The following is a 12,684-nucleotide window of genomic DNA, read 5'->3' as shown; positions in this document are numbered from 1 at the left end:
AAGAATACACACTGGGCGTGACTCATGTATACAATGAAGTCATTCCTGAAGAATGCAGTAAGTGGTCTTCATACTTTCTCTTGAGGGCTGAACCCAGCTGTGACTGAGAGGCTTGTTTATTGTCTGGGCGGTCATGGAGAAGCCAGCTTCCTATCCTATTAAATTAGGCAATGTTCAGACAGGCTGATGTTCAGTCGGGAGACAATGCTTTTATTCAAGGTTCTTTTTTCTTCAAAGTAATTAACCTTGACTGCTTGAACAGTGAAATTGCTGGTTTTGAAATAATAAAATTGAAAAAACTTGTCTGTATAATATTTTAAAAAAACATTTCCTCACGTCACTATAAAATTTCTTTTTGTAAGTGAAATGTGAGGGGGGGGGGGGGGGTAGGAGAGGGGAAGGATGAGGGTAGAGGGTGAGGAAGAAAGGGGGAGGGGAGGAGGGAAGAGAAAATGGAGGAATGAAGGAAGTAATATAGGGAAGGAGGAGGGGGTTGAAGTTAAAGGCAGGGGCAGAGGGGGGGGGGGGGGGGTGCAGGAGAAATCACACCCTATGGACAGATACATGTACATGTAGATTGTAAAGTGAGAGATCCCAATTTACACTGATATGTAGGGGTTAAATGTACATGCATACTGTCACAAGTATTATGCATCATGGTATAACACACTCCCTCAATACAAACATAGCTCGAGCGACTTCCTTTTCTAATTGTACAAGTCAAATCGACCATGCCATCGCCCTTTTGAGGAGGAAGAAAGACTGTAAAAGAAGGCCCATACAGGGTCACATGTTAAAACTCCCCTTCAGCTCACTCTTCAAAAGCAATTACCAACGTATGGATTAGGGCTAATTCATACAACGTTGTTGGACAAATAAAACCCCGACGTAATTTGTAATTGATGCAGGCTGAGATGGATTTAATGATTTTGATTTTGGATACAAGATTGTATGGGATGATTTCGCTTGCTAATTTTAGAGAGACAAAGTAGGCCTATCATGACATAATATAAACACAGATACAATGGTGAATAAAATATGGAATGGCAAATGGCAAGTACACAATTTGATTCTTTTACAGATTTATAATGGATCCCCCATGATTAAAAACAATAATAAAAATATTTGTCTCTCAGAAATAATTGTCTGTAAATGAGAAATTATTTCACCCAAAACTGATATTGTTTGCATTGCTCTCTCCAACTTACATGCATGTTGGGATTTCCAAAAATATCATATACTGAATGACCTGAGAATACTTGGTCTCTATAGTTGAAAAATGAATGACATGAACATTAATTACAAAAGAAATGTTCACAAAACTTCTCAGAAACACTGAACTTCTGAAGAAACCTGTCCCAGATCCCATGATATGATTTGAATTTGATGCAAGTTCATAAGGTCATAAATGCACCAGCAAAAATCTCTTTCCTCCATCCCAGTCCCCTTCCCCCCCCCCCACAAGCTTCCTCCGGCACATAGTTTTTTTGGGGGGATTTCGGCCTTATGCCAAAAGGGCCTTAACTGCTTTTGGCCATTCCGAGACAATGGCGTTTAAAGGTTTTGGCCTCTCTAATAATCAAAAGTTTGTGGTCGTTTTTTTGCTTTTGAAGCCAATTTCGATAAACGTGTTAAGTTAAGTTTTACATGAAATGTGTTAAATTTATTATAAAATATTCAGAACCCCTAAAATCGATTTAAAGAGAAATGCCAGTAGTTGCAGTAAACACTGATTTCATGAGAAAGTCTGTAAAACCAGGCTTAATTGTCAGTATATCATCGAGGATCTAGATCTGGTACAGTTACATAAACTGAACTTTGTGAAATCTTGAAATCTACGCTGAAAAGTGTTCACACTGAAGATCACCAACACAGATAGGCACACGTGGGACAGTGTATTATTAATGCTGGAATAAAGACCCGACGGAAGTGACCGAATCCGCGCTTATTTTGCTTATTTCTCAGCAATTACACAATTTCTTCCAGAATCCTTTGGCACATATTTTTTATTCATACAAACAGACACTTGGGTGGTCATTATATTAGATTCTGTAAAAAGTCATTTTGAGATCGTTACCAAAACTGGAATTTATCTTTAAGGCCCTTTTGGCATAAGGCCGACGAAATGGAGATCGGATCTAACTCTACCTTTGTTTAAAGTATATTATACCAGGAACAACATTCAACGAAAACATAATCATCATTTTCAGTGTCACTCGCCCAGTAGAAAAAAAAATCCACACACACACACTTTTTATTGTCTATCAAGTTTCCATTTCACTTGTTTTAGCCATTTACATTAAATGATGATAAAACGTGCATAACCTCTAATAATGCATCAATATTCGACAGAGCTGGACCAGGCAAACGACCAAGCGATGCCCCGCCCCTAACCGGTAGCTGGTAGCCGATCATCCGACCTCGTTTGATTAATGTCTCCGGGTACCGATAAATTTGATTAAAACTTACCGCATTTTCAAATTCGCCATGAAAGCATCTTCAGTAATTTCATCCAGGAGAACAAAATCTCCTTTCCCAAATTGAGCGCTCTCCTGATGAGCCATAATGATAAAGTTCCAACTTTTATTCCAGCTGTAGTTTCATCAAGTGGTTCCTCGTTCCTTCGATGAAAACTCCTCGTATTGTTATGCCACCCGTACCGTACTAGCGCTGGCGCTTGGCGCTGATCAATATGCATGAGTTGAGTGCTAGATGTGCAAACCGCTAGCGCTGCATGCACAGTCACATTCTGGTCACAATCATATTGGAGCATGGAGCTAGCAGAGCTCTAGGAGTCAGCTGCGGATTTTTTTTCTTCCTGGGAAAACCCCTACTCATCATGCAGTATGAGGTTGAGGGGCTCTCGGCCCCCACCTTCGGCCCAGAGCCCCGCCTCCAAACCGCTTCGAGCTAGCGATAGCTGCCTTGCCCTTTTATTGGTACCCGTTATATTTCACTGAACTTGACCATTTTGACCAAATTTGTTCGCCTTTTCTTTTCAAACGCTTTGGATATATTGTTTGAGTCCAAAACTGATTGACGAGAGCTCGGGGGGGGGGGGGGTGACAGAAATTCAGGGGTAGGCATATATACTCCGGGTTCAAAAAAAAAGAAAAAAAAATAGGGATAGGCCTAAACAAGTAAAATTCAACGACCAGAACGCTGAAAATTTTAAACAACATCTGATAAGAAAAAAAAGAACGTTTTTAGTTATATGCACGCCTCATCCCATTCTCTTCCCCAGGCCCCCTCCTCTTCCTGACCTCCAGGTGCGGATCCAGGGTTGGGGGAGGGGGCACAGGGGACACGTGCCCCCCCCCCCCCTTGAAAAGAAAAAACCGAGGTGTGCCCCCCCCCTTGAAATTGAAGACCCTTTTTTGCTTGTCAATTTTTTCTGGTTCGAAATATCATAATTTGTGGTTGAAAACCTTCTTTTTTTGCTTGTCAATTTTTTTCGGGTACGAAATATCCTAAATTTGTGGTTAAAAACCTTTCTTTTTGGGCTTGTCAAAATTTTTCTTAAAAAATTGCCCCCCCCCCCCCCCCCCCACTTTGGAGTTGTATCCACTCGTCATAATGGGGAAGTTGCTCGCATACAGTATGACGTCGCCAAAAAAATACAACTCTAATAAAGGGGAATAACACTAAAACTTTTTGAAAGCTATCTTTCAAATCGGAAGCAAATGGTAACAATTAACAATGAACATCTTGTTTTCAACATAATTTGGTGTACCGCACGGGTTCCATATTGGGCGGCTTTTATTTCTATTCTATATATATAATGATATTTCAAATGTTTCTAATTCTTTACAATGCCGCTTTCTTTTTGCTGATGATACCAGTATTTTTCTTTCAAACAAAGACCTACAGACGCTTCAGTCAAGATTCAACAAAAAAATCAATGTAATTTCTCAATGGTTATATGAAAATAAGTTAACATTAATATTAAGAAAACTAGTTTTATGGTCTTTTCAAATAAAAAGTGTAATACTGACGATATCGTTATCATAAACATTTGTAAATCTCTAATCAACCAGGTGTTTTCTTTAAAATTTCTTGGTGTAATAATTGATAATAAATTGAAATGGACTGATCACGTTAATCTTATTTGTAATAGTCTATCTAAAAATATCGGTGTCATGTATAAACTTAAAAACTTTCCTATGACCATCTTAAAGATGATATATCATTCAATTATACTTCCATATTTATATTATAATATCATTGTATGGGGTAACTCATCTGCTGCCTCCATAGATAGGATTATTAAATTACAAAAAACGTGCAGTCAGAATTATCGACCATGCCACATTTCTTGCCCATACTTCATCTTTATTTTCTTCACTCAAAATAATGCGATTCAATGATTTGTATGTGTATCAGATTGGAATTTTCATGTATCTATGTCATAAAAAATTCTCCCTGACTCATTACTTATATATTTCAATTTAAATTGTGATATTCATAAACATAGTACTAGGAGTGCTTCTGATTTTCATCCTCCCCTCATACGTACATCTTTTTCTAAAAAATCTGTCATTTATCAAGGACCAGTCATTTGGAATTCTCTACCATCTCCACTCAAGGAGGTTCAATCTTTTAATTTATTTAAAGGACAAGTCCACCCCAACAAAAACTAAAAAAAGAGAAAAAGAGACAAATTCAACAAGCATAACACTAAAAATTTCATCATCAAATCGGATGTAAAATAAGAAAGTTATGGCATTTTAAAAGTTTCGCTTATTTTCAACAAAGTAGTTATATGAACGAGCCAGTTACATCCAAATGAGAGAGTTGATGACATCACTCACTCACTATTTCTTTTGTAATTTATTATATAAAATATGAAATATTTTTATTTTCTCGTCATTGTCATGTGAAATGAAGTTTCATTCCTCCCTGAACACGTGGAATTCCATTATTTTAACATTTTGTGCTTCAGGCAAGGAGGTCCTAATCGTCAAATTCGTAAAAATTGAAATATTGTAAGGCAAGCAATAAAAAACAAAAGAAATAGTGCATGAGTGAGTGACATCATCGACTCTCTTTTTGGATGTAACTGGCTCGTTCATATAACTATTTTGTTGAAAATAAGCGAAACTTTGAAATGTCATAACTTTCTTATCGGATTTTGATGAAATTTTCAGCATTGTGCTTGTCTGATTTTTCTCTATATTGATTCAAATCAACATTTTTCTGGGGTGAACTTGACCTTTAATAAGAGATCAAAAGAAATCATTCTTGCTAATAAATTATCATGTGCTGTGAGTTATTTTTTTAAAATTTGTTTAATTTAGCTCTTGCCCCCCCCATTTGTTTTGTTTTTCTATTGTATTATTTTGTCTTAGGTACTTTTACAACATTTATGATATATTGTAAGGTCGGCCGTTATAAGGGTCTTTTCCTTTCTGGCTGCTTCCTGCCAAGCATTTTATTTATTGTGCCAATGTAGATACTGTAATTTAAATAAATGTGTATTATGTTATTGTATTTTAATGCTTTGGTCAAATAAATTGAATTGAATTAAATTTTAAAATTTGTGATGGATTTTCCTTAAACATTCACCAGTGTTTTTTTGTTTTTTGCAAAACATTTTCTGCTATTTTTACCATAAATCTTTTTACAGGTTGACCTTGCCTTTTAGAGACGAAATCAGAGGGGAAAACAAATAAGATCCGTATATACCCCCAATCTAAACTAACATGAGGCATCCTCACATTAAGGGTTATCTCGCCTTTTATCCCCGTCACTTACTGGTCTTTTCAAGCTAAATAAAAATGCATCACAACAGAAAACAAACTACCAAAGTAAGATAAAACCGCTTTTATTTCAAATAACATTACCAACGCGTTTGGTTTTATAATAATAAACAAGAAAGAAATCGCAAGAATCATTGCATAGTACATGTTTCTGATATTTTTTTTCCATCCCCGACATATTATGCTCCGGGTGCACTAGTAAATGATTCAGAACAGTAATTCATGATATCAAAATGACTTAACGAAATTTGATGTCGGTTCTTGAATTTGGTCAACACAACAATAAAAGAGCCACACTGCAAAAACTCCGGTGTTGATTTACCACCAGCCCGGAATCTATATATGTCTACACGAGAGATGTATTAAAAAAAAACCCCACCAATTTCTAACCGATGCTGTTTTGATACTAATTGGTGTTGTATAAGCACCCGTTTGGTTGTTATACAAAAACTAAAGTGGTGTTGTTTAACAGCAGAGTTTTTGCAGTGCAGAAACAGCCTTAATTGTAATTGCGGAATCTCTATCCACGGATATACTGCAATAATAGCAATGAAATATTCATATTATTTTCAAAGTGTTGAAGTTCATGCATTCTACCAGACATCGTAATCGGCATTGGAATACGATATAGGCAACATAGTAAAAAAAACAAAGCAAAAATGAATTGACTATCACTGCTGGTACCGTCTTAATTGGCTATACTTCAATTTCTCTGTATTCTCAAGCTAGAAAAAAAAATCCCACATAAATTTCCTGTACTTTTTTAAATTCATCATCACCAATCATTCCATCCAAGGTATTGCATCTCACGTTGCATCTTTACCAGTTTGCCGAGTAATGCCTGCATCATTTTATATTTATAGTATTAAAGAAATTCAGTATTTGATGCGTCTTGCAAATCGTCTAGCTCTTGCAGGTTTGAGTTGTAGAGAGACTGACAAGAGCTGGCGCACTCACACTTCGTTGATACATATTGCTTGAGTTGTTATTTACGAGCGAATCCGCCCGATCCTCGAAATAGTCGACAGTCCTTTCGTCCTGCGCTGCGAGCCTTTTGTAGGACATTGGTCTACTGGTCCTTGAGATTAGCTGAAGTGCAAAATAACAGAAGAATAACATAAATTCTTTTAAATTCATCCAATTATAATGTCTAAAGATATTGATATAACTGAATGAGCATGGACTAGTGTCATGCTCTTTATTGTTCATGGCCATAAGGAGATTGTCTCTACAGGGGGGGGGGGGGGGGGGAGTAGACGCATAACAACATTTTGAAGAAACTAAAACACGAGAGTGGGAAGCGATCTGGATTGTCATGGGGGCGCTTTTGCATCTTTTCAGGTGAAATTGAAAGAGTTCGAGCACAACTTTGGTGAATTTGTGAAATTTTCAGTAAAAAATGCAAAAACGTTTATTCTACTGTCATTGTATAAAGTAGTAAAAAAAAAACGGGTCAAAGGGTCTTTTTCTTTTTGCATTGTAACAAAAAAAACCATTCCTCCCAAACGGACAAACGATCATTACCTGTTGTCTATCAGAGGGCGTCTTTGTATATCCGGTTTTTACGATGACGCAGATGAGCAGAGAAGAACCTGAAGCAATCAACTCAATTACGAAGAGGAAAACGATCACGGCATTAATGAGGACACGATAAACCTGACATCGAAAAAAAGAAAGTAATAAACCTCGCAAGGGGGAAATCTTTAAGATAAAGTGATATTATCAGTGGAATAAATAAACATATAATTTATTGAATAAAATAATCAATAAATAGATTCATTTCCATTTCCATATGCTCTATTTATACTTCTTTTCTTTAAAAATGTAAATCCTTATAGTATTTGCAGCTGATTTATATTACTTTGTAGAAATAATTGAACTCAAGTGAATTAATTGAATTAATATACAAATAAATAAATGAATAAATAACATAGAAAATACATCTAAGAATAAAGAAGAAATAAAGATAATAGATAAATAAATTTATAAAATTTAAATAATTAATAAGAAATAAAAATGATAAATAAATTATAAATTGATTAATGGCTAATATAAAAAAAATAAATAACAATAAAAAATAAATTCAGAGATCAACTTGACATCAGATCTAGATTTGAATGTCATTGAGGGTTGAATTCAACCCTCTTTGTGAATGCTGTCCTCAGCACGCACTTTCTCCTTATCGGTACAGTCACATTAGCGAATGCGACTCCAAACTGATATATGTTATGTCATTGGCAACAACGTAACATAATTTGTCGGTCTGGAGTAAGTCTCTCCAGTCATGCCAGTACGGTGGCTGAATCTTGAGAATTCTTACCGACTGTCGACACTCGGATGATAAGATGGCTGGGGACGGTCTACAATCGGTATCAAGCTGCCCGTCCCGAAATATGAAGAACGCGAAGACCATGCACAATCCACACGAAAGCAACGTCGACAGTGTCGACAAGACGATTAATCTTTGAATCTGGATGTAATCAGAGAGAGAAGAGAGAAGGGGGGGGGAGAGAGAGAGACACACACATAATTTATTATATAATCTTGCCACTTCATGTAATAGAAAACTGTTATAGTTCATAGGAAATAATAAAGCTAACCTCGACAGTATTTGAAACAACCAAAGTGACGATGGCAACATATTCATGAATATACAGTATAAAATGTAATGGTGAAATGCATGATGAAATTCATCATTCATGATAATACTGAAGCACTGCAATTATGATAAGTGACATATTGTGCTTAATAAACCTATTTATGATACCTTCTCGGAGGACGGGAAGGCGGGGATTCATTAGGGGCGGGGGTCAATATCAATAAGATACTTTTACTAAATCGAATTCTGTCTCATTTATGACAAAGCTTGATATGTACGGTTCATCTAAGATAATGGTATTGGAAATACTGTGCTTCTTAGGAGATTCGAGAAACGCAAGAGCTAATTGATAACATTAATGGATGTTATTGATTGATGATAAAAATGAACAATGGAAAATAATAAAAAAAATCAATTTAATTAAGATATACATGAAATATCAGAGATCAATAAATAATAAAAAAATAATTATGGAACTGAAAATACTTACGAGAGAACTACTTCGCAATCTTATGGAAGTCGATAACCCTGTGAAACTTGTTGGAAAGAAGACCTATCACAGAAAAAAAAATAAAGAAAACTGAGACGAAATTTTAAACAATACAGCTATGAAAAATGATGAAAATTACAACAAATTGCATTTCCTTCTGCCTTTCTCTGCATTTGATGACTGAAATAGAAACGTAGAAAAACCCCGTCTACTTGCAGGTGCCACGGAAATGTACAAAAGGAATGATCATCTTTTTTTTCTCTCTCTTTTTCATGGTCAGCCCCCCCCCCTCCTTCAGAATTTCCGCACACTTTTCTTTTGGTTCAGCATCCCAGCCTTACTTTTAAAACCGTCCCGTGAACCCCTGAATAGGATAAAAAGAAAGGCGCTTAGCGCTTAACAAATTGGTTAAAGAAACAAAACCTATGCGTCAAAAAATCAAAATACGTATTCAGATATCAGTTACTTACAAATATTGGACTCCAGATGGTTAGGACAAGATACGACATGTAGCTCTTGGCGACCGCCCCGAGAATGCCCATGAAGATTAGGAGAACAGAACACAGCGCATGAAGGAGGGAGATATTCTTTGAAAGGTAGAAAAGTAGAAGAAAATCATGATTAATCATTAATATCACATAATAATTTTCATGAAAATTGTTTTTCTCATCGGAATCGTAGTTTCCAGTGTCATATCCGCCATCAGGATAATGTTAATATTGGTCATCGTCGTCATCATCATCATCATCATCATCATCATCATCATCATCATCAAATTCAACATTATCAACGTCATCTTCATCATCATCATCACCACCATCATCACTATCATCATCATCATCATCACCACCATCATCCATCATCATCATGACCACCACCACCATAATCATCATTATCATCATCATCATCATCATCATCATCATCACCATGATCATTATCATCATCGTCATGATAAATGAGAACGACAAATTCGATGTGGACCAACAACCCAACGTAATAAAATAAGTCCATGTTCATCGATATTGTCAAACACATTTCTATTTAAACAGTAGTTAATTTGATTCCACCCTTGGTTGCTCATGCCATACAAACAAAAATATTCCAGTATTTTAATTCCTTCACTATTTTGTTGACATTTAACGACCATCAGACTATAAAATATTCGGAAATATTCGGAAAATGTATTTCTTGTTTACAATTCGTCTGTTTCGACCCCTTAGCGCAAAAACTGCAACAACAAAAAAGACAAAAAAGTTTATTAGTGTATCGGAATTGGAAACATATTATTTTCCTTTATAACAATCTTCTCGTGCTCTTGGTACAATCTTGCTGTACCGGTTTTCAAAAGGGATTTTGAATGGGTTTGCAAAAATCTCCTCATTTTCCGTTGGTAAATAAAAGGGAGATGCTCCGCAGGTAAATTTTGCTGAATGCATTTGGAAGGGGGGGGGGGGGTCAAACTGTATGACCTGTATGCATAACTCGGGTTTAAAGTTGTGGTTTAACTATGGAGAGCCAGTTGGGGCACAAATCCCTAATAGTACACGTCCAATTTATTGACTCATGTGGCACCCAAACTCTCTATGAATAATAACTGAAGTATTTTGAAGTATTTTCCTTCATTATGAAAGCAAAAGAAAACAAAATAGTAAGCATAATAAATATACAATATAAACAGAATGTTTATATTGTGAATTTTTGGATCCCCGATAATTTTAGCACAGACTTAGACCATGGTCTAATTAAAACCTCATTTCGAAATACGGGCCAATGTCGTTCGAAAAAAACCCACACATGCACACCCTCACCTACGCACGCACACACCCTCACACACACACGCACACACACACACACACACACCTACGCACATCATCTTACCTTTATCACGGTGCCGATGTTTGTGGTCGCAGCGACTCTCGATGACCACGATCTCCAAGACGACGTCGACACGCTGAAACTATGGACAAACATTTGCCTTTCGCCGTCATTCGCCCCCGACATAGCACCAAAGCCATTTGTTTTACAATCATCTTGACGTGGGAATTCGCCTAGTCTATCTGTAACATCCATACTGGTATCATCATCGTCCTCCTTATTGCCGATATCGTTTCCGCCATCCTCTACTTCTAACGTTCTTTTCATACGTCTCAAGTCGTTTTCGTTGTCGATTTCATTGACGAGGTCGCTCTCGTCGTCTGCCTGTGGTGGCTCCGTTCCTTGGTGTTCCTCTGTTGTGAAATCCGCCTCTGCCATTTCAGTTTATATGTAGCCTTATTGTGTCAATAACCAGTGGATTATGAACGTCAGTATGATGTCAGTCCAGTAAGGTACTTCCGAAATCCTGATTGCATGCAGTAAAACAAGGTAAAAGTTATTATTCATTTGTTGCGAAGACAGATCGGTATAAAACTAGTAATTTTACCATTGTAAGTAAACGGTATATAGCAGTTTCTTGTTGACTCTCTCGTAGACAGTCACACAAGGCGTTCTTTTAAAATAAAAGAAAGTCAAACAGTTTTAATGCATGGTTCACACAGAATTAAAAGATTATTATGACTCTTTCTCTTTCCTTCCCGAATAATATAATTGCCTGCAAAGTGTGCACGGAAATGATTTTCCATGACTGCTCCGCTTATTGATATAGTCACGGTCTACTGAGTTTGTATCGAAACGATGAGCGTCGTTAGAAGGGCATCTCGCCTGCACGATGATTTTAAACAAAAGACGAATTTTTGTGCTTTTTGTCTTATAGATTAAATGACGGTATTTCCTCCGCTCCGATGATTAACTCATCGTCATACAGTATATCAACAGCGGTAGTGGAATGGGATTGCGCTAAATTAAATTTAGTGTACATAAATTATATATCAAATATTTGTTACACAAATATCACAGAAGAATAACAAGAAAAAATGCTGACAAATGAAACAGATATTTTAGTCGTATTTCAGAGCCATCGATTACTCACTATGCTTTCATTCTAACCGTATTGACCTCTGATTATTTCTATAACCTTAGATAATTCAGTTTCGATCTTTCTTTCATTTATTCAAGCATTTCGTTGAATCCCTAACATACTTTTCTGTTTAAGTTGTAGCCAGGTATATTCCCTGAAACAAGCGGATAATCGGAACAAAAAAAAAAAACAAGGATATTTGAAAAACAAAAGACATGCAGACTCACGGTTATTGGGGTTGGTTTCCATATTCCAGGTTGCTAAATTTGATTCTGACGATACAGGTACTGAAGGAAGCTGTAAAAACAAAACTAGAATATGTTTGTGGAAGGTCATGGTTGCACGGTAATGTTTGCTGATCTCTCGACAATTGTTTCCAAAGTGAGTCATCATAATTATCTATTTTTCAAAGCTATTTTATTACTACAGTATATCAACTGATTAAGAATCTGGTTTGACATATCTTCAAACACAATTGGATTATTTCAATGGTCACAAAGTGAATATGTTAGAAATATAATGAAATAAGAACACAGTTGAACATATAACAAGTTTTCAAAATGTAAAGAAAAAAAAAGATGCGGAAGGGGGGGGGGGATCGGGCCAATTCAACAATTCTGAATCCTGCAAAGTGTGGCCTATTATCCAAATCAGCAGTCATAACGTCTAGAGGATGAGAGGACATAGGCGGCGGAAGCGGGGGGGGGGGGGGGTCCTGTTCCCCCTAAAAGTGAAGAGGGGGACGGACCCCTTAAAATTTCTGTTGATAACATTTTTTTTTGCTTTGCTTACCTGCGTCCCCCCTAAATTCATGTGGACCCCTTACTTTGTTTGTGTTCCCCCCTAAAATTTTGGTTGATAATCTTGATAACCCCCTTTT

The 12,684-nt window shown here is 36.6% G+C and overlaps 2 protein-coding genes across 2 annotated transcripts in view; both read right to left on the bottom strand.

Annotated features, from left to right (window-relative positions):
• Positions 1–2,653, bottom strand: part of LOC121426947 (unconventional myosin-Id-like) — a 77,242-nt gene extending 74,589 nt beyond the window's left edge. Inside the window, 1 exon segment of the mRNA XM_041623366.1 lies at positions 2,470–2,653. Coding sequence (XP_041479300.1) covers positions 2,470–2,564 — 95 coding nt within the window. The 5' untranslated portion in view covers positions 2,565–2,653.
• Positions 2,654–6,447: 3,794 nt separating this feature from the next.
• LOC121426458 lies at positions 6,448–11,654 on the bottom strand. The gene is made up of 6 exons (XM_041622767.1): positions 10,727–11,654; positions 9,319–9,435; positions 8,849–8,911; positions 8,080–8,229; positions 7,284–7,415; positions 6,448–6,848 (listed from the first exon to the last, which is right to left on the bottom strand). The coding sequence occupies exons 1-6, from the start codon at positions 11,099–11,101 to the stop codon at positions 6,663–6,665; spliced, it is 1,023 nt and encodes a 340-aa protein (XP_041478701.1). The 5' UTR covers positions 11,102–11,654; the 3' UTR covers positions 6,448–6,662.
• Positions 11,655–12,684: the final 1,030 nt, after the last annotated feature.

Source organism: Lytechinus variegatus, chromosome 13 (genome assembly GCF_018143015.1).
Source record: "Lytechinus variegatus isolate NC3 chromosome 13, Lvar_3.0, whole genome shotgun sequence".
Lineage (NCBI taxonomy): Eukaryota > Metazoa > Echinodermata > Echinoidea > Temnopleuroida > Toxopneustidae > Lytechinus > Lytechinus variegatus.
Note: the sequence above shows the minus strand (reverse complement) of the source record. Positions and strands in the feature narration are given on the sequence as shown.

Coding starts and splice junctions, on each gene's coding strand:
- LOC121426458 (XM_041622767.1), bottom strand. CDS start 11,101: ATGGCAGAGGCGGATTTCACAACAGAGGAACACCAAGGAACGGAGCCA. Junction 8,230..8,848: donor GATTGCGAAGTAGTTCTCTC/GTAAGTATTTTC, acceptor GATTACATCCAG/ATTCAAAGATTAATCGTCTT. Junction 6,849..7,283: donor CGCCCTCTGATAGACAACAG/GTAATGATCGTT, acceptor TTTGCACTTCAG/CTAATCTCAAGGACCAGTAG.